This window comes from Electrona antarctica (assembly GCF_951216825.1).
Source record: "Electrona antarctica genome assembly, chromosome: 14".
NCBI lineage: Eukaryota > Metazoa > Chordata > Actinopteri > Myctophiformes > Myctophidae > Electrona > Electrona antarctica.
Window position 1 is genome coordinate 29272158 of NC_136795.1, and position 22058 is coordinate 29294215.

The following is a 22058-nucleotide window of genomic DNA, read 5'->3' on the forward strand; positions in this document are numbered from 1 at the left end:
TCCTCTTGTCCAGGACCTCACAGCAACCAATCTTATCGTTATTTATTTTGTGATTCATTATTCTCATCAGCGGAGTTTCTGAGACTGGTGAAGAAGCGCCTTCACTCGTCATTGGTGACTCAGGACGGCAACACTTTGTCAAGCATCAAAAGTAACTGGGTCATTAAGGAGGCCTCCAACATCGATGCACTGCAGGAAGGCGGGACGTTCAGGTATTGTCACATAATACACAAGGAAGAGGGAAATAAGAAATTAGTGTTTAACCCATTAAATCTGTGGCTATTCAAAAATCATTTCATCAAATCATCAATTTTGTGCATATATTTGAATATATATATATATATAATTTTAAAGCGAACATTTTTAACTCAAATCTTTGCTTCTGGGGGTCCCTGGAACAAAATACTTTGAGATGGGGGTCGGTGGCCAAATACATAGAATTTTGGGGGGTGCTTGACATGAAAAGGTTTGAGCAGCACTGCTATACAGTAGCAACAGGTTTTTCAGCAAACTGATTTTGAAGACATTTTTTGAATTGGCCCTAGGTCTTAACGGGTTAATACAGCATACAGAGGATCAGAAACATTGAACGGTTTCTTCATCTAAAGCTTGCAAATATTCACGTGCAACACTGTTTGGACTCTTGATAGACACACCCTGTGGAAGCGTGTCCAAGCTGCCGTCGTTCCTTTCCTGGCCCAGCTGGTCTCCATCATCGACCACGATCACAACCTGGATCTCCTGCTGGACACCAACTCTGGTGACCCCCTGAAGAAGCTGTGGTTGGACATCTTTGGCAACGAGAGACTGTTGGAGGTCCCGTCCATGACACTGGACCGCAGGTTAGTGACTGTTGGAAGTCTCATCCATGACGCTGGACCACAGGTTAGTGACTGTTGGAAGTCTCATCCATGACGCTGGACCACAGGTTAGAGACTGTTGGAGGTCTCATCCATGACGCTGGACCACAGGTTAGTGACTGTTGGAGGTCTCATCCATGACGCTGGACCACAGGTTAGTGACTGTTGGAGGTCTCATCCATGACGCTGGACCACAGGTTAGTGACTGTTGGAGGTCTCATCCATGACGCTGGACCACAGGTCAGTGACTGTTGGAGGTCTCATCCATGACGCTGGACCACAGGTTAGTGACTGTTGGAGGTCTCATCCATGACGCTGGACCACAGGTTAGAGACTGTTGGAGGTCTCATCCATGACGCTGGACCACAGGTTAGTGACTGTTGGAGGTCTCATCCATGACGCTGGACCGCAGGTTAGTGACTGTTGCAGGTCTCATCCATGACGCTGGACCACAGGTTAGTGACTGTTGGAGGTCTCATCCATGACGCTGGACCGCAGGTTAGTGGTCTTAAGCAGTGCTTCCTAAACTGGGGGTCCCAAAATTATTTTGGGGGATCCCCAGATCATAAGCTTAATATCCAACATTGTTTTCTCACTCGACAGTAAAGAAACCAACATACAGTAGTAGTAGTATAGTAAGTGTATACAGGGTATCTGCACATTTCTAACAATTTAAGGACTTTTAATACGAAATTGGCCAAATTGTCATATATTAGGTAAGAATAAACTTTGTGAAAATAGACTATCTATAAGTTACCTATTTTACAATGGGTGGTCCCCAGTTCAAATATGATTATTTTGGGGCGGTCACAGCCTGAAAAGTTTGGGAACCCTTGATCTAAAGCCTGCACTTGCAGACAAGCAGATCTCTTCAGGCTTCTACAGGCTCAGGAGGAGGTTGAGAGGTCACTTGAGAATCAGAAGGTTCCCGGACCATTTACCAGTTTTCTTATCTGTGTCTATACATATGATCGCCTATTTATGCATTTTTTTGTATGCTATATCCTTTTTCCCCCCATCCCCTCATAATCACTCATCTCCATCCTTCTGTCTCTGTACATGTACTGTATCATCCCAGCTCAGAGACCAGGACCATCCTGGTACAGAGGCACATAGGCCTGGACCAGAACGTGGGCTGCAGCATGCCTTTCAGCTGGAGGATCAAGGACTACCTCGATGAGCTCTGGGTTCATTCCCTTCAACATGAAGGTATTTCATCAAAATGTCACAAATCACACTTAAGACTACTTTCAAACAAAGTCAATCATTTGACACAAAATATTGATTAAGGATCATTATTAGCTTACAAGCTCCTGCTTCCATTGGCACATTGAGCAGAGGCAGACGACCAGTCTGTTATTTCCTTATTAGCAGACTGTTGCTCAATAACAGAGCTAAATTCATTGATCAATCAGAATCGAGTATTCAACAAAGCGTTTTAATAATGAATTTAATAATTTACTTGATTATTTCCATTTTCTTCAATACTTACGTTTTACATCTACTCCAATACATCTCAAAAACAAATATTGTACGTACTTTTTCTTTTTAGGCCAAACCCAAACTCAGTTTGAAGAGTTCTTTGGGAAGACTCCACTTGGCAGATACATTGCAAAAGCAGATGCCGAAACGCAGATGGAGTTTTTCCACCGATACCTGCAGGATTTCGTCTCCATGACCATGAATGTGACTGGCAAGGAAGATGTTCTGGTAATCACGTTTTTCCATTCAAATTTCTGCTGATGACAACACTGCTCCTTCAATCAGAAGTTCATTAGGGTCATTAATAAGGCATCTAATAATAATTCCAGGATAGTGAAAATATTATTTCATACTTTTTTTCTCCCATTGCAGCTCCTGTGCGGTGCATTAAACTGCAGTGTCAATGAGCTGCGACTGCGCCTCAATGCAACAGATAAAGAGCTGATCTCTCTCCCATGGGTCCATGCCGCCTACCATGAGTTCAAGAACCGACTGCAGAACCTCTCCAGAATGCTCACCATTGAACCCATCATGGCACAGGCCCTCCTGAGAAACACCCATGCCAGAGAGGGGATGGAGCTTGTAAGTCTCAAAATAGCTGTTTTTTTTTTTGCTGCTTGAAATCTCAGTGTATTTGTATTTTGATGGGGTGGTGTTAGAGATATTCTGAAACCATTTGTGTACAGTCCCTCCCAAATATGAATGTTTTTGTTGCAGTATTTGTCTGTGGTCTGAGGTGTCCTTTTTTTTCTCCACTGTGTTCCCTCTGCCTCCTGGCAGATTCTCGATGTGTACGCCGCTGTGGCCTGCCTGGAATTCCTGGAGCCTCAGGAGCTGAACACTGATGCCCAGAGGCAGGCCTGGCTCAGGCAGGTCAAGAAGCTCCAAGTCCCCATCGAACTGATCTGCTCTGAAGACAGCATGAGACACTATGGAGCCAGGAGCAGGGACATGGTCTGCAGGGTCCAGTGAGTGCAACGTCAGTCATTTGGGGCTGCAACCATCCATGTATTTCTTTCTTGCCAATAATCTTTTAATTGCGTATTTGATTAATCCTGTGTGTGTGTGTGTGTGTGTGTGTGTGTGTGTGTGTGTGTGTGTGTGTGTGTGTGCACGTGTGTGTCAACAATTCTATTAACTACTGAAGTGTAACTTTATACTTCATCAGACAAGGTTGTCATGCAAGAAATAATGAAAATGTTAGATCTACAAGATCACAGCGATGTGTTGTGAGCTTGTAGGTCTGGTATTTTAGCTATCTTTGAACATTTTTAAAACTTTGTCTATAATGACATGCCCAAAATAGGGATTGATTATGAATTGATTATTTAGGATAATTATATATGCTTCAATTAAAGTTGACTGTTGCAGCCCTAGAAAGATTTTTCAACTGAGGCAATTTGTGATGTAGTTGATGGGTTTAGAAGTAGCATTGTGTTTGATGGTTGTTTTCCAATCGAGAATGAATAAAATCCGCACTTCCAGTCGAGTAAGAGTCTTTGTTTAATGATTAAACAAAGACTCTTACTCGACTGGAAGTGCGGATTTTATTCATTCTCTATATGTTCATTTTGAATCTGCACCCAGCACACGCCTGAAACTATATAAAACTGTCTGAGTAGAGCGGGCCTTTTTCCTTGAAGTGAACTGTTTTCCAATAAAGACATTCTCTTGCGGTTCCGTTCAGGAGCGGATGGAGCCGGATCTTCTCCTTGTCTCTGTTTGTGGAGCACCTGTTGCTGGGCATCGAGGAGGTGGAGAGGCAGCTGACACCGGTGGTTCTAAAGCACACGCGAGGACTTGGCCAGGTTGGTGTGCTCTGATCATAAATGTTGTCATTATTTTTGTAATGGTGTAATTAAATTCATCTAACCCAAAACACAATTGATTTTAGTGTGCCTGGTTGTCCATGTCAGACAGGTAACAACCCTACATTGTGCTTGTGCATTCATACTGACATTGTTACCTCTGACTTGCATGGATTAAAGTTCTCAGTCACCATTTAGTCCTTTGGATTCCATAGAAGCCTTCTTCTATGGAAGCATGTTCCCTCACAAATTGCATGTTACTGTAGGACTTGTCGCATTTTGCTTTTAATCCATGGACTTGTCATCCAGGTGCTGGAGAAGAACTCGGACCTCAAAACGCAGCAGGCATTTGAGGCGGTGATCACTATTCTCAAAGACTGTAAAGACGGTGCAGTGGAACACATCTTCAGGTATGGTTCGATCTTTACCTATTAAACTTGTATCGATATCTTTTCTTGCCATGCTGCGATGTGCTCGTGGACTGTAATTCTACACTGCATGTGTGTTGTGTGCCTGTCTCGTCCAGGTTTGGGTTTGAGCTGTGCCCAGTGTGTATGGGGGACCCCCAGGACCCCCTGAGCCTCTCCTGTGGACACATCTACTGCATGGCCTGTATCAAACAGTGGCTGACCCCCGGTCAGATGTACTGTCCCCTCTGCATGCAGCAAGTTGCAGATGACTATCCCATGACACCCTCGGAAGATCTGAGGTACAGTAAACATTTTTATGGAAAACATATTAAGACCCATAAGCCTGCTTTTCACTTTCTTAATACATGAAACGTAAAATAAATTCGTCAAAGCACAGATTTGAAGCACAATTCTAAACCTACTTCAAGTCCCCATGAAATGTTTCCTTGGTTTGTATATCTTTGCATTTAACAAGATATCTATTTTAATATAGACGTAAACTGAATCTGGAATGTTTCTTAGTGAATACTTTTTTATTTGGACCAATCTGTATGGCAGAGTATGTTAAATAACGCAACCTTTCCAACCCTCAGAGTATGGTTACAAAAACGGACACTGTTGGAATGGCATTCTGTCAAAGACTGGAATGGCACACGCCATAATAAACTCTCCCCAGTATTTAGATTTAATAGGAACTTATATAATCTGACCAGAGCATTTTTGCATTATTTAACTACTTTGTCCCCATTGTCATCTGCAGGATTCTCATCAGCAAGCATGCTCAGTTTAGGAAGCAGTGCCATGCGTTCTTCATAGACCTGGTGTCTACCGTGTGCTTCAAGGACAACTGTCCTCCCTGTCCAGCCATCATCAACCACCTCCTGACCTTCGTCATGGCGGAAGCTCCTCATGTCTGCGTTGCCAAAGGTAGGCCACGCATTCTGCTCCCAAACAAATGACATATTTTCTATCGATTAACACATGCCATGAAGCCTTGAATTCACGGAGAGTTTTGTGTTTTTGTCAAGCCAATAATTTGATGACCGGGTAGCTGCTCAGTAGCAGACTCTTTTAGCAGTCTCCGACGGTCAAATTATTGGCTTATTAATGTGACAAAAAACAAAATTCTCCTTGAATTCAAGCCTTCATGTGGTGTTTAAACTAAGTCACTTTTTGGTTGAACTACTCGTTAATACTCTCTGAGTTATGAATGGATAATTTTGTATTTTACTTGATTGATTGAATACTTTATTCACACGTTTGTTAGCGGTACGGATATCACAGTCAAAGGTTATACAATACACACAATGCATACGTGTTCTATTCTCATACGTGTTCTATTCTCGTTTTTGTTTTTAAAGGTAATCGCCAGATTCTGACGAAAGCACTGTCTCCCTTCAATGACTCGTATGATAAGAATCCCGTGGTTCGATCGGTCGTCCTCAAACTGCTGCTGAAGTACAGGTACGGTGATGGAATGTGTTGTGCGTGTTGGTGATGTTTAGTTTATGCCCAGGGCTTAACCCAATTTAAACGTTCAACTTTGTGTTTCCCCAGCTTTGACGAGGTGAAAGGCTACCTGCAGCTACATCTGACGGCAGTCGAGCAGAGCAACATCTTGGAGGAGTCTGACAAAACAGAGCTGTACTCCTTGTACATCAACTGCTTGGAGGTACGTACACAATATAGGGATAGCAGTGCAGCAGTTAACACTTTGATTGCTACAAGATCTCAACAGGCCTATTTGGATGTTGCTACCGTTTAACATTGCACAAAGGCCTTGTTCGGGGGCCCACAGCAAAATGTTCTCTTATAGCGAGAATCACACGCATACATCAAAAGAAAGCTGAACTTGTCCACTTCAATTTAAAAAATACATTTTGATTTTACCATGTTCCATTCTGGAGATATTGACCTTTTTGCAACACCTGCATTTGCCTGGAAGTGGTTATCTTGAACAGCGAGCAGAGTTATGGATGGTTTAAAGTCAGAGACATTGACAGGCAGATATAAAATTGAACCCAATAAATATCCTATACATCCTATACACCGAATGAAAGCCCTGAATGTGTACTTTTACGAGGAAAAGAGTAAACATTGATCCCATGTACAGTTAGACAGCAATTGGTTATTGAATGCAGCTTGTGCCCACCAGATAACTTCAGAGAAGACATGGACGTGAACTCCTCAATATTCACAAAATAAGGCCTATAGCGACATATAAATACTATATACCGTATGAAACAGAAGACTCTCTGCTTTCATAAGAAAAAAACTTCTACTGTAGTAATAATAAAAATCACACCCATGTGAAGTGAGTGGTGCAACTCTGTCCCATATTCTGTTCTCTGCTTATTCAATACAGCTCGCTATATACGGACTGAGGCAGAAAGTCATGTAAACCTTTTATTTACAGTTTGGTCTGTAAACTTCTACTGTAATAATAAAAATCACACCCCTGTGAAGTGAGCGTTGCAACTGTTCTGTACTTATTCACTACAGCTCGCTATATACGGACTGAGACAGAAAGTCATGTAAACCTTTTATTTACAGTTTGGTCTGTAAACTTCTACTGTAATAATAAAAATCACACCCCTGTGAAGTGAGCGGTGCAACTGTTCTCTACAGTTGCGCGGTGCAATGGTAGAGAACAGTTGCACCGCTCACTTCACAGGGGTGTGATTTTTATTATTACAGTAGAAGTTTACAGACCAAACTGTAAATAAAAGGTTTACATGACTTTCTGCCTCAGTCCGTGAGCGGGACTAAGCAGCAATGATAGGGTGATGGTTCTTCATTGTCCGGGTGGGTAAAAAGATGAATGAAAGTATGCTATAAAAAAGTGATTGAAACGTATTGATACGTGATTCGCACCCGACGTTTGATTAATTGATAACGTATTGATACGCGATTCGCGTCGGCTGTGTTAATTGAATAAATTGATTTAATCGATTATTTAAAAAATAATTGTAATCATTGTAATTGTAACATACCCAAAATAGCAGCTCCACAAGCTCACAATACATAACATTTGTGACACATTATTAGCTTGCAGCAGATCGGTATGAAATTGGGCTTTAGCTCTAGGTAAATCAGTATGTATATATTTTTTGCGTTGATTCGTTGATGTACACCTTTGTGTCCAAAGAAATAAACGTCTCGAATGTTTTGATTCATCGTAAAAGTAATCGATGGAATAATCATTACGAAAATAAATTATAGTTTCAGCTCTATGAAGATACAAAATAGTCTCGAGTATGAATTCACTTTCTTTCTTCCCTGATCTAGGACTCCATGTGCGAGAGGCTGCAGTCCCACACCGTAGCCGAGCAGCAGGCCAGCTTGCAGCCTGAGAGGAACTTCCTGATGGACTACCTGCTCTCTGAGCGAGGCTCTGCTCCCGCAGCCACTGTGGAGTACCTGCAGCAGGTGGCCAGGGTGCGCATGTGTCTGGACATGGCTGCCAGCCTGCTCGTGCCCAAACTAACCGCTATAGGTGTGTAAAAACCCGATACAATTTTTGTTTAAACCTGGTTCTGCAAATCGTCTGTCGGCTAGAAACCTCTGTCATCTCACTATTGTATCGCTGCAATAGTTAACAGAGTTAATCAATTTAATTGAAAAGTTAATAATGTAATTGTAATTGTAAACGATCCCTAAATTGGACATGTCATTATATGTTAAAACTTAATAAAAATGTCAAACCTATGCAATGTGATCTTTTAGATAATCTTATTTCACCATTTGTGCACTACAAAATTGTTGTGCAACAAAGTATAAAATACGGCCTAAGTGGTTCATCGATTCGTTGATATATTAAAAAATATTTCAAAACACGCTACTCGATTATTCAATTAATGGAAAAGGTAATAGAATAATGGTTCTTGTTCTTGTCCTCCAACAGGAGTCCAGGAGGAGCGTCAGGATGCAGAGACGAGCTTCCTGTCCAGTGTGGTGGACCTGTGCACGCGTAGCGGGAACGACTGGTACCGAATCTACCTGATCCGAAAGATCTGCAGCCAGCGCGGAGTGGAGTTTGTGCAGAAACTCCTCAAAGTGGACCATGTGCACTGGCTGTTCCCTGATGAAGTCCTGCAGCAGGTATGTTCTACATCAGGGGTCTTCAACATTCTTTAAGCCAAGGACCCCCTTAGCTGAGAGAGATGAAGCAGGGACCCCTCTGTTACATATTGTATAAAATTGCGTTGCAGATTAAACCTTTTCATAGATGGCGTCGGACTTGTTTGACCGCACTGTCATACGTATGTGGATTCATGTGTATTTTCAGAGATTTAACCATTGAACCGTCAATACTTAGTAAACTTGACCTTTGGTTCTGTACTTGGCCAAAAATAGCCGATCTACAAGCTCACAACGGCATTGTGAGCTTGTAGATCTGCTACTTTTGGCTAACGTTCTCCTCAGAATAGGAATGCTAGGGTTCAAATGGTTAATATAAAAAAAAATCCTGTGTCACACAAATATTTGGTGGCCCCCTTGTAGTAACTCTGGGGATCCCGTACGGATCCCGGACCCCCTGTTAAAGACCCCCGTTCTACATTATTGCTCCTGTCGAGCAGTTTGACGAACAGGCTGCTGATATATATGGTCGTATTGGATGTTCATCACTTAACTTCCTAGAATCAAGAAGACACAGCCATAGACCAGTTCCTGGTGTGTGGAGAGGACTACAAGACAATCAGAGATGCTGTTGCCCAGGTGGTGATCAAAGGAAAAGCAGACAAACTGGACAAGATCTGCCAGGTACTGTAGTCTTGTACTAGATGCGTTAATTACATTTAATGCAAATCAATTTCATTATGGTGATAGAGAGAGTGAGTGCAGAGAGAGACAGGGGAGCGATGCTACTAGAGAGAGATGCCTGTTTTCCATCTGCATAATGAGTCTGACTCAATTATGGTTCTATTCCTGTAGGGGTGTAAATGCTCACCACAGCGGAAGGCCGTTTACCTGCTTTTAGCCCTGTACAGAGAAGTCACTTCTCTGTATAGAGACACCCATGCAATCTCACACCCCAAACCTGAGGTAAAACGCAACATAAGGATATTTCGATAACATCTAATTGTCTTTCAAGACCCATTTTTATATTGTTTTTCTTTTCTTTTTCCCGTACCCACAGCAATGCCAAATCCTGCTGGCGTACGTCCAGGACTCTCCTGTCCTGGCCAGCCTCCAGGTCAAGGCCTTTGCCCAGGCCCTGGTGAGCAACCAGCTGGGGCCGCTGAGCGCTCATCCCAACTGTGTGCTGGTGGAGCTGACCGTTCACCTGGCAGCCGTCCTGCTCTGTTGGAACCAGGGCGTCCTGGTTCCCCTTCAACAGCTGGCTCTGTCACCAACCAACATGCAGGTAACGTGCTCTGCCTTTGACTGTACGATGCCAACAGCCCCCCACAGTCTGTTTTTAAGAGGACTGAATATATTTATCTGTGTTAAGAGGACTGAATATATTTGTGTTTTAAAAAATATATATTATTATTTTACAGAGGGCCTTCTTGCCCACCATGCCTGAGGACATGTTGGCAGTGGCTCACCAAGCCATGGGTAACTTACTGTGGTACTGTGAGTATCAGAAAGATGAACTTCAAAGATTCATGTTCATGCCAAGCTATTTAGAGCCTCCACTAGAGGTCACTGTTGTGGTAAATGTCAGTAGTCCACACAAAGTTCAGTTCAGCTGCTGCATGGGATGTGGAACAACTTGCCGACGGGTGTTGGGGTGCAGTATTTTTAAACATGTTAAATCTCATCTAAAATAACTGGCTTAAAACAAGAAATGATCACATAGTGATATTTGTCAGGTGAAAGAAGCGCTGTCTCCGTTGTGTTCTTGTCTCCATTGTGTTCTCCCCCCCCCCCCCCCCCCCCATATTAGTATGATTATTATTTTAGGTCGCATTCTCACCTCTAATTCGGTAGACTCGATGTGAATGGGCGGAGAAGTTTCATCATTCCTGCATATTTAATTTGCTGCGTTTGCCTGTCATCCGCAGAAATTGGAATGTGTTTAAACTACACAGTTAAAATTATACTTCGAGTGTGTGTGTGCGCGCTCTCTTTTGGGCACGTGGAGGCACAGCGCACTGAGCGCAGACGGCGAGCAACACAAAATAATCCGACCTCAGACGTTTACAAGTTTATCGAGATGAAGAAAGGCTGCACTCCCCACACAGTGACAGCAGTGACAGCACTCCATGTTTACAGACAGACACTCCCCACACAGTGACAGCACTCCATATTCTGTAAACTGCAGTGTTTTTATGTGTTTCCTTAAAGGGATAGTTCAGATTTTTTGAACTTAAGTTGTATGAAATACTTGCCATTAATATAGTGGTTGCAACTGTATTAATTGATTGCCCGAGTCCCATGGTGGGAGTTCTGCTCTGGTTTTGGTCAATATTAAGTAGTTCCGGTCATTTTGTGGGGGGCACTGGGGCCACGCAGTAAAAGTAAATGAATCCACAAAACGAACGTAATTTGTATTGTTGACCCATTTCTAAAATATTAGCGCGACTTTCGTTCAACTTTGACCCCTCTATCACATGGAACTATTTTTTGGGCGTAGTGATATGGACACAAAAAACATAGTTCTGTGTGATAGAGGGGTAAAAAAAGAACGGAAGTTGCACTAATATTTTAGAAATAGGTCAACAATACAAATGACGTTCGTTTTGTGGATTCATTTACTTTTACTGCGTGGCCCCCAGTGCCCCCCACAAAATGACCGGAACTACTTGATATTTCTCCAAAATCAGAGCAGAACTCCCACCACAGGACTCGGGCAATCAATTAATACAGTTGCAACCACTATATTAATGGCAAGTATTTCATACAACTTAAGTTCAAAAAATCTGAACTATCCCTTTAAGCAATTGAGTACTTACGTCTATCCACGTAACAGGACATAATTTGCGCTGCGTAAATTATGCCCTCTCCGTCTCCAACTGTGTTTACTCTTCATTCATCCGCCACATTGTTTGCTTCATTTCCTTTATTTGATGCGATTGCATTCACACCTGCAGTGAATCGAAGTCAGGTGCGATTGGAAGCGAAGCGAAACGTTTTTTTGGCAAAGTAGAATGTGGATCTTTGATGCGCATTAGGATTCGAATGAGGCTTCACACCTGCCAAAAGAAACACACTTTCCGACAATGTGCAGCAGGATTTGTTTTAATCGCAGTATTAGTGTGAATATGACCTTAGTAACGTGTATGTTTGTGTGTCACAACCTCGCGCCTTGCGGCCGCTGTTTGCGTCCGTTTCCGACATTCGGTGCGTGGTTCAATGACTGTGTTTTGTTGTGGCTTTCCTGCTGTCCAGCTCATAACATTAACAGCTGTTGTCGCTTCGAGGCTGCGGTGTTAAAGCTGGCTCGCTGTGGTGCGGAAATCGGCCCTATGCCTGCGTGTGGCATAGTTTAGGAGGCAGGCAATCATTCTACACTCCCATTGGCTTAGGCAGCGTGTGTGGCAGCCAATCAGGACTAGGCATATGACTAGGTGGTTACTATGACTAGGTTGTCTACATTTCATGAGCTTTCATTAGTCAGGTTTCACCTGACAGCAAAGATCTGTCTTGTAATTGACATTTTATTTTTTAGTAGCTGTAGGTTGTTATGGTTTGGAGCAGTAACGCATAAACATTATTAAGCAGCTGTGGGTATTAAATGTCTAATATATTCTTCTGGTCTAGTATCTGCTGAAGCCTAAAGAAGCCTAGTTATGCCAATCGTTATTTTTAAGCCAATCAACAACTTTAACTGCCTGGTTTAGCTCCACATGGTAATAGTTTCTGAATGGAAGGGTTTTCTAGCTACACAGACCAAAGATATCCGCTTACCGGTAATTTTTATCTTCCACATAAGTCTTTTGGTCTTCCAATTACTCCAATTTGCAACCTGGACTTCCAGGTTAGTTTTTCCAAGTGTTAGATGCTGCCAAATACTTAATTAAATAATCAAGCTTCTTTTTAAAGCACTATTACTTTTTTTACTTTCCACAGCATGTCCAAATGGTCACCCGTGTACCATTGGCGAGGTATGTACATTTATCTAGTATTTATCTTAATTTGGGGGTTCTATTTGTAATAGTGTATTGTCTTTGACAGTATTTATTCTTTTTAAACATGTTATAATGTTGATGTTGTGTATAGTGTGGCCAGCCCATGGAGAGAGGTCGTTGCATGGACTGTGGTGCAGAAATCGGAGGAATTGACCACAGACCTGTCGAAGGATTCCGTCCTGTTCAGTTTCAGTAAGTAGAGTAAAATCTGTTACAGAATTGCAATACTGTGCATCTTGTCCTGTGTTACCTGCAAAGTTAAATATTGATTGTCAAATATTTAGGCAATCATTAATTGACCATTTATCACCATCAGCCCAAACCAGATCAACCCGTGCATCACTACATGTACAACTAGTTTAAATGAACTAATTACTAACAGGCTAATTTAATTAATACATTTTCTAACACACAGAGGTGACCGCACCCAGCCAGGCCACATCTTAGGTGAGCCCAGACGCAGGGACAATCCAGACATGTTGGACACCAAAGACATGTCCCCTGTGCCCTTCAACCTGATCCGCTTGCTGACCCACATGGCCATGCTGCTGGGTGCCATGACAGACACACAGGTAGGGTTCACTGACTACAGCACTAGTTTTCAAACTTTGTCCTGCTAAGGACTGCCAAATATTTGCCTGTGGAGTCCAGACCCCCCCACACCTGAAAATGTTTTGTGCCAGGGAACTCTAGTCTAGAAGCAAAGATTTGAGTTACAAATGTTTAAAAATGTATATAATTTATATTCAAAGATTTACACGAATGGATCTACAAGCTCATAGCACGTCACTTCATGCCGTTGATTTCTTGGTATATCCACCTACTCATGCGTCCTGTGTTTCTAGGCCATCTCTGCCATCATCAGGCCTCCTGTCCCTGACCCAGGAGCCTTCCTCCTGGGTCACCTGCAGAAGGACATGGAGCATCTGAGCAGATCCCTGGGCAAGGGGACCGACGACATGGTCATCGCTGTCCACCTGCTCATCAGCAGCCTCCTGGAACCCATCCAGACCACCCAATGTAAGAAACAGTAGAGTAAGAGTACCGAAGTCTGACGTGATTTACGACTCCAACCTGGCATGCGTGGCTTTGTTTGCCCATTCTGAATTCCCATAGACGTGTTTAAGAACTGGGTTCCAAAAATACACAAAGTGACTCATTTTGCTGATGCTGCTACTCTGATGACTGATCAACTCACGCCACTAAGCTCACGTTGTCACTCAACTCACACCACTAAGCTCACGTTGCCACATTAGTGCACAACCTGCACACGCTAAACATGTACAATGCAGCTGGCACATAACAGGGAAGCCTTGGTGTTGGTAGACAAGGTCTTGCTTATCTCCGCAAATCATTGAAAAGAAAACGCACAAATAGTTCGCAATCATTCAATCTTTTGCTTGATCAATCTTTTCATTGCTCTTTAGACGGTCTCAAACACTCACCCTACATACAGTACACAAGGGCCAACCCTGCATGTCATAAAAGTAAAATGGACAATTTATTCTAGAGTTTTATTGAAATATTGTCTTTTCATGTCTCTTAGGGCCTGTTCCGTATGACAACCTGCTCTCCACCAAAGAGTTCAGAAATGGCTGGGAGATCAGTGTAAGCAACTCCGTCATCACACCCCAGCTCAAGGTAAAAATGAATATCTCATTTCCTACTCATTTCCTACTATGTAGTATATCTCATATACTACATATATCCATATTGTAACTCAGAGTGCAATTGTCACGGTGTCCGTTGTTACCGGTGGGCGGCCACACCACAGAGTACATTACTTGCACACCGATAGCATTGGTAGTTTTATTATTATTTTTAATACTAGACTATTTATTTTCTTGTGTACCTTATTAAACCACTTCAGTTCATTTTAGTCTAGCACCCATGTGCTTATAAGCAAGTTATCAATACTTTAGTCAGATAACAGGTGGTACTATTATTATTATTATGAAGAGAAGTGAGTGCTGCAATTCAACGGGGCTGCAGGCAGGCATCAGCCAGAGCGGAGCTGAGCACACACGCAACATGGTGTCAGATTTCACTTTCGCTTTAGTTTGGTGACAGGTCTTAGCTGGATATACGGTACGATGCGCTCTCAATTCATCTTGTAAGGAATAATGATTTCCTGTTAGCGTCTTGATCAGCGCTGATGAAGGCTATTTGAGCTGAAACACGTCCGTTGGTCTCGGTGAGGAAAATAAAATGTTAAAGTTCTGCTGAATTGTTTATCTTCTAGTTGTATTTTTTTTCTGTTTCTGGATCATTGCCAGGCAGGTCTATGAGGACACCTAGTGGTGAGAAGCATGGTCGAAAGGGTGGGGAAATTCTAGCACCGCGACATGCCTAGAGTGCAATTGCTGAGTTAAATGAACACAAGGATTTTACTGTGTATACTGTAATATACGCCTTACACACGGACACCGTTTTACTGTGTGTACTGTAATATACGCCTTACACACGGACACCGTTTTACTGTGTGTACTCACTGTACTGTAATATACGCCTTACACATGGACACCGTTTTACTGTGTATACTGTAATATACGCCTTACACGGACACCGTTTTACTGTGTATACTGTAATATACGCCTTACACACGGACACCGTTTTACTGTGTATACTGTAATATACGCCTTACACACGGACACCGTTTTACTGTGTGTACTCACTGTACTGTAATATACGCCTTACACATGGACACCGTTTTACTGTGTGTACTGTAATATACGCCTTACACGGACACCGTTTTACTGTGTGTACTGTAATATACGCCTTACACGGACACCGTTTTACTGTGTATACTGTAATATACGCCTTACACACGGACACCGTTTTACTGTGTATACTGTAATATACGCCTTACACACGGACACCGTTTTACTGTGTATACTGTAATATACGCCTTACACACGGACACCGTTTTACTGTGTGTACTGTAATATACGCCTTACACACGGACACCGTTTTACTGTGTGTACTGTAATATACGCCTTACACACGGACACCGTTTTACTGTGTGTACTGTAATATACGCCTTACACACGGACACCGTTTTACTGTGTGTACTGTAATATACGCCTTACACACGGACACCGTTTTACTGTGTATACTGTAATATACGCCTTACACACGGACACCGTTTTACTGTGTATACTGTAATATACGCCTTACACACGGACACCGTTTTACTGTGTGTACTGTAATATACGCCTTACACACGGACACCGTTTTACTGTGTGTACTGTAATATACGCCTTACACACGGACACCGTTTTACTGTGTGTACTGTAATATACGCCTTACACACGGACACCGTTGTACTGTGTGTATACTGTAATATACGCCTTACACACGGACACCGTTGTACTGTGTGTACTGTAATATACGCCTTACACGGACACCGTTGTACTTGGACTTGATAACTGCTCATCTAAGGGGGAAAAAACGTGTTTTTCTCCCTCGTAAGGTGAAACGTGAACGTATTTCCCTCTTCTCTCCTTCCCAGCACTTGGACCGACGGCTGAGGGAAGTGAACGCGTTTGTGCGAGCAGACACCCGTGTCTCTGCCAACCCGGTGGTCAAGCTGATGTTCGGGGATCCCCGGCTCTTCCTGGCCTCCCTGCCCGCCGACTCTCTGATCCACGGCACGGCCGTGTGGAGCTGCAGGGAGAAGGTGTCCCTGCTGAGCCTCGCCCACATGGTGGAGCAGAACGACGGCAGGGACACCCTGCCCGTCCTCTGGAGGTTCCTGCAGAGGGTAAGAAAAAGTACTCGTATGTTTTGCTCAAGTAAAAGTATCGATACTGCACTTTAGAACTACTCTGTTACAAGTAAAAGTCCGGAATTCAAACAGTGCTTGAGTAAAAGTACAAAGTTATTGGCATCAAAATGTACTTAAAGTACCAAAAGTAAAAGTACTCGTTATGCAGAATGTGCCATTTCAAGTTTTTAAATGTATACTCACAATGCATGGTATCGCGACGCATTGAGAGCTTGTGGATCGGCTATTTTCAAATGGCTGAAGAATGTATGTTTTCGTAATTATAATCAAAGTAACTAGTAACTAAGGTTTTCAAATAAATGTAGTGGAGTAAAAGTACAATATTTGCCTCTGAGATGTAGTTAGTAGAAGTAAAAGTATTGGAAATAACAGTAAAGTACAAATACCTCAAAATTATACTTAAGTAAATTTACTTAGTTACTTTCCACCACATTAAAGAGAGTATAGGTTCTGTCACAAAGACAGTTATTACAATAGCGTGAAAAATAAGAACCCACTTCAAGCCCAGGCTCGAAACGTTATGACCAATCCCAGTACTGGTTGTTGTCATTTTGTACCATGCAGGAAGCGGAGCTGCGCTTGGTGAAGTTCCTTCCTGACATCCTCACGCTGCAGAAAGACTTGGTGAAGAAGTTCCAGAACGTCACTGACGTGACCCATGGCTCCATGGCCGACTTCCTCGACAGTCACAGATCAGGTAGTTCCAGAACGTCACTGACGTGACCCATGGCTCCATGGCCGACTTCCTCGACAGTCACAGATCAGGTAGTGACCCATGGCTCCATGGCCGACTTCCTCGACAGTCACAGATCAGGTAGTTCCAGAACGTCACTGACGTGACCCATGGCTCCATGGCCGACTTCCTCGACAGTCACAGATCAGGTAGTTCCAGAACGTCACTGACGTGACCCATGGCTCCATGGCCGACTTCCTCGACAGTCACAGATCAGGTAGTGACCCATGGCTCCATGGCCGACTTCCTCGACAGTCACAGATCAGGTAGTTCCAGAACGTCACTGACGTGACCCATGGCTCCATGGCCGACTTCCTCGACAGTCACAGATCAGGTAGTGACCCATGGCTCCATGGCCCGACTTCCTCGACAGTCACAGATCAGGTAGTGACCCATGGCTCCATGGCAGACTTCCTCGACAGTCACAGATCAGGTAGAACGTCACTGACGTGACCCATGGCTCCATGGCAGACTTCCTCGACAGTCACAGATCAGGTAGTTCCAGAACGTCACTGACGTGACCCATGGCTCCATGGCCGACTTCCTCGACAGTCACAGAGCAGGTAGTGGAGCCACAGTCTGCTCTGCACCAGTGGTTCTCAGCCTTTTCAGGCTGTGACCCAACAAAAAAATAGATTTGAACTTGGGACCTCCCCAACCTGACAAGCACTTTGTATTGAATTGAATTGTAGAAGTTGAGGCATTACGTTTGACTTGGTTCCATTGCGAAAATTGCACGTCTACATGTGCACAACGCCTTGTGTTGCGAGCCGTGGTAAGTTTGTACATTTTCACAATCTATGACAAATTGGCCAATGTTTAACCATTTTATTTTATTTTAGAGGTATTAAAAAGGTCTTAAAAATCCTTAAATGGTCATTTAGAAACTCTTTGAGATTGTACAAATACAATGACACAGAATTATGCGGTCCTTGAAATAAAAAAGAATAGTGTGAGACCCATACTGCTCTAAACTTTCACCAGTGCTTCTCAACCCTTTCACTTTAGCAACATATTTAACCACATGAACCCTAGCATCCCTAATCTGGGCAGGTCATACTCATGGTATATGTTTGATATGATCACCAGCACTCCTGTGGTCCTTTTTTATTAGGATCTCTTATTTATTGTGTAGCCCCAGCAGCAGATCATCACACACACACACACACACACACACACACACGTTTCAGCCAAAGGCCTTCCTCAGGGTTCACGCTTTTAGGGTTCTAAAGCGAAGACCTATGAATTATCATGTACCGTTTGTTTTAATGCAATGTTTCGTCTCCATCTGCACCCAGCGTCACTGAAAGCCTGGTACGAGAAACGCATCAACATCTTCCTGACCACCTGGAACCAGCTCAGGGTGTCCTTGGCCAACAACGGTAAATATCTTAATTAATATTACTAATAATAATACCAACAAGAAACTTTATTTGTATTGCACCTTTCAGAACTGTGTTACAAAGTGCTTTACATGGCAAGCAAAAATACATTTGGAGGAATGAGCATTCAAAGTTGATCTATAAAAGAGTTTTAAGCAACCATTTAAAACGGTATGACAATATGATAATCCCCACAAGCCGTGCTAATTGTCTGAAATTTCTTTATTAGGAACAATCCCTTGAGATGAACCATCTCGTTTTCAAGGGGGTCCGCGATTCACAAAGTACACTTCATACATAAAGACACTTTTTACAGAAACTTCAACCAGACAAAGACAAGACAAGACAAAACAATACAATTCATAGATAAACAAAAAACAAACAGGAAAAACAAAAACAAAAAATTTCACATAACATGGACATAACGTAGACATAACACATGGATCATTGCATCATGGATCTGTTACAGTGATGATTAGTGAAAACATGAACAGGTAGTCTCAAGATGAGAGGACAGCATAGTTTTAAACAAATTAAAAGATGTTATTGAACGTATATGGACAGGTAGATTGTTCCAGTCACAAGGAGCTTTGAACATGAATGATTTTTTGCCAACTGATGTGGGTATATTAAAGTAAATCTGTGAGCAATGTCTAAGTTGATGTGTAGAAGTGTATGGTATCATAAGCTGTTTTAAATACTAATCTCCTCGTCCTTTACTTTGATGCCCATGTGATGCCTTCTTTCTTTCAGGTGAGATCAAGCTTCCAGAGGAGTTCTGCCAGAGGGACCTGGACGTCGGCAGTGACTTCAGGGTGCTGTTACCTCGGCGTCAGGGCCCCGGCCTGTGCTCCACAGCTCTGGTCAGCTACCTCATCTCTGTGCACAACGAGCTGGTCTACTGTGTGGACAAACACACCGGAGAGACCACCAGGTGAGGGTGCTGTTGCCTCATGCATGCTTACTACTCACTCACTCACTGCATTGCATGGCATGTGCAGTAGCCGCACTTGTAATGAACCTTTGTTTAGTATTCTTAGGTTGGGATGAAATAATCAAATTATGCCACAGGATTACGTCCTGTAGTATGCAAAGTAATGTCTTTGGTGTTATTTTATCCATCGTTTGAGAGGTCAAATGTAAGAGTATTTGGTTACACTCTCAGAGGTAACTAAAAGTTGCTGTAAATGATGGGCTTTTGATGAAAAAGAAGAGTTTATTGTTAAAAAGCCAAAGCTGTAATATTCATTGACCATCGATATAGTGTTTGTTCAACGACAGTTCGGTTATTATTTTAAGCATTTGTAGTGGTCTGGTCAAACCGAGATTTTATTTTGCTTTTAATCCATGTGACTGATTGCTGTGTCCTCCTGCACCCGTCCCCAGCTACACGGTGAGCCCCGCGGACCTGACGGAGCTGCACGTGATCCGCTACGAGCAAGAGAGAGACCTGCTGCCGCTGGTCCTGTCCAACAGCCAGTACAGCATGGAGCGAGGCCAGGAGACGGTACACGAGTACGACCTGCCCAAGATCCAGAGACAGATCCTCACACGCTTCCTGCAGGGCAAACCTCTCATCTCCCTCAACGTGAGTGCTTATTGGATAACCATTTATAAGATCAGGGCATTCCAAACAATGGGTCAGGGCCCAGTTTTTATCGGTCGCCAGTAAATGCGTTTTTGTTCAGTTTTCTGAAGAAAAAAAGTACCAGTTATAAATAAACTACAAGGTCACAATGTGTTGCATTGCGATGCCTTATAACCTTTACAGCTCTTTTAGCGATTTTTGAAATGAGGCTTATTTGAGTACTGCCTTGCCATAGTTGCGCTCATGTTGATGAGTCTGTCATGTCATGTCCCCCCTTTTTCTCCACGGCAGGGCATTCCAACGCTGGTCAACAGACACGACCGCAACTATGAGACTATCCTGAAGGACGTGAAAGACAAAGTTAAACAAGTACGTTTGTTCTATTTCCTCTTACCTTTGTGTTAAGCCTCATTTATACTCTGGAGTACAACTATGTTGCTTGCCCAAAATAGATATGTGCTTGTCAACACGCGACACCATTGTGCGGTGAAGTGGTATTGTCCCCATTTTTGACCATTGGTCCGTGCAATTTAGGAATGTGCACACGCTGTTATCCATAGTGTGAGATCAGAATAAGCGGAGTAAAGGTCCTTGCAGACTGGATGTGTTTTTTGGAAAACTAATAGAGGGCAGTGAGAACCGTATAGTGCCTCAATGAGACTAGGACACGAGGAAATCAGTGAACCTGGCATCTAAATGACATGCTATCTAAACATTTGTGGTCTCTGAAAAACAAATCGAAAGAAATAAAACAAAAAACAAGTGAGCAAGATATGTCAACGTGTGTGTCTGTCTGGCATCCCCCCCCCAAAAACAGGAGCCACTGGCAACCCTGACCTTGTCCGCCCTGTGTGGGGAGCTGCAGTCGTACAGCGAGGCGTGCGAGGCCCTGTCTACGGTGGAGGTGGCCCTGGGCTTCTTGGCCATGACCGGCGGAGAGCCCTGCATGCAGCTGTCCAGCTACCTGGAGGAGGTGCTGCAGATGGGAGACCAGACACCTCCGCACATCCTCAAGGTCTGAGAGCCAGACGAGACGCCAGGCTTTATCTCAGCCTTGTGCACTCAACCTCTCGATTTAGGGCCACTGTTTGTCTGTCGTCAAGACGTTTTCTTCACCCGAATCCTCCCATACTGCTTATCGTTGTTGCGTAAAAACCTTGTATGGCCAAAATTGTTACTTTCCAGGAAATGTGGGGGGAGGAAAGGACAAATGGAAAGGACAAATGTTGTGATTTAGTCACACGCTCTTTTTTTTTCTTTTTTTAAGATATTTTTTTGCGGCTTACGCCTTTTATTGGTTTTTTGAAGGGACAGACAGTAGGCTGACAGGAAACGGGAGAGAGATGGGGGAAGACATGCAGTAAAGGCCGTGTCGGGCTCGGGAGTCGAACCCGCGGCACACTGCGACTGGATTACCAGTCGGGTGCCCAGACGGTTACGCCACCGCCTGGGCCAGTCACACGCTCTTTGTTAATACTTTGCATAGGTTCAATATTCATAAAATAGCTTATCTACAAGAACACAATTTATTTTGGGCTTGTAGATTGGCTATTTTGCTTCTTTTGTCTTGATACACTTGTATCTGTATATTGGCTATTTTTCTACTTTTGTGCGACACCCTTGTATGAAAAAGTACGGCATTAATTTATGAAAAAGAAACAAAGTTGAAATCTGAAGATGCAAGGTTTTTCTGCCTGACCGCAACGATGGGTGTTGCATTTACTCTCTGTAATTAGCTTAGTTCAAAATGAACAACAAGTTGGTCTTTGACTGCATGTGACACAACTTGGTAAACTGTTGTATTGTTTTGCTGTATATGCACACAGGCATTGAGCATGTGCAGTTTGAACCACTGTGTGGCGCTGTGGCAACTCCTGACATCGCTCAAATCAGAGAAGATGCTTCGCCTCAAGAGGGTAAGACAACATGC

At 43.2% G+C, this 22058-nt stretch overlaps 1 protein-coding gene across 3 annotated transcripts in view; it reads left to right on the forward strand.

The window, feature by feature from the left end:
• The window catches only part of LOC306937645 (E3 ubiquitin-protein ligase rnf213-alpha-like), a 54949-nt gene that overhangs the window by 30083 nt on the left and 2808 nt on the right, over positions 1-22058 (forward strand). For all 3 annotated transcript variants that reach the window (XM_079521529.1, XM_079521530.1, XM_079521528.1), the window contains 31 exons: positions 71-212; positions 651-842; positions 1939-2069; positions 2413-2570; positions 2715-2924; positions 3123-3310; positions 4030-4150; positions 4460-4560; positions 4677-4859; positions 5321-5487; positions 5922-6024; positions 6118-6232; positions 7849-8056; positions 8465-8661; positions 9202-9324; positions 9496-9606; positions 9701-9928; positions 10065-10140; positions 12580-12614; positions 12730-12830; positions 13054-13210; positions 13484-13658; positions 14185-14279; positions 16150-16401; positions 16990-17122; positions 18457-18540; positions 19294-19474; positions 19927-20128; positions 20420-20497; positions 20946-21143; positions 21955-22044. In XM_079521529.1, the coding sequence (XP_079377655.1) occupies positions 71-212; positions 651-842; positions 1939-2069; positions 2413-2570; positions 2715-2924; positions 3123-3310; positions 4030-4150; positions 4460-4560; positions 4677-4859; positions 5321-5487; positions 5922-6024; positions 6118-6232; positions 7849-8056; positions 8465-8661; positions 9202-9324; positions 9496-9606; positions 9701-9928; positions 10065-10140; positions 12580-12614; positions 12730-12830; positions 13054-13210; positions 13484-13658; positions 14185-14279; positions 16150-16401; positions 16990-17122; positions 18457-18540; positions 19294-19474; positions 19927-20128; positions 20420-20497; positions 20946-21143; positions 21955-22044 (4535 nt within the window). The remainder of the gene's footprint in view (positions 1-70; positions 213-650; positions 843-1938; positions 2070-2412; positions 2571-2714; positions 2925-3122; positions 3311-4029; positions 4151-4459; positions 4561-4676; positions 4860-5320; positions 5488-5921; positions 6025-6117; positions 6233-7848; positions 8057-8464; positions 8662-9201; positions 9325-9495; positions 9607-9700; positions 9929-10064; positions 10141-12579; positions 12615-12729; positions 12831-13053; positions 13211-13483; positions 13659-14184; positions 14280-16149; positions 16402-16989; positions 17123-18456; positions 18541-19293; positions 19475-19926; positions 20129-20419; positions 20498-20945; positions 21144-21954; positions 22045-22058) is intronic.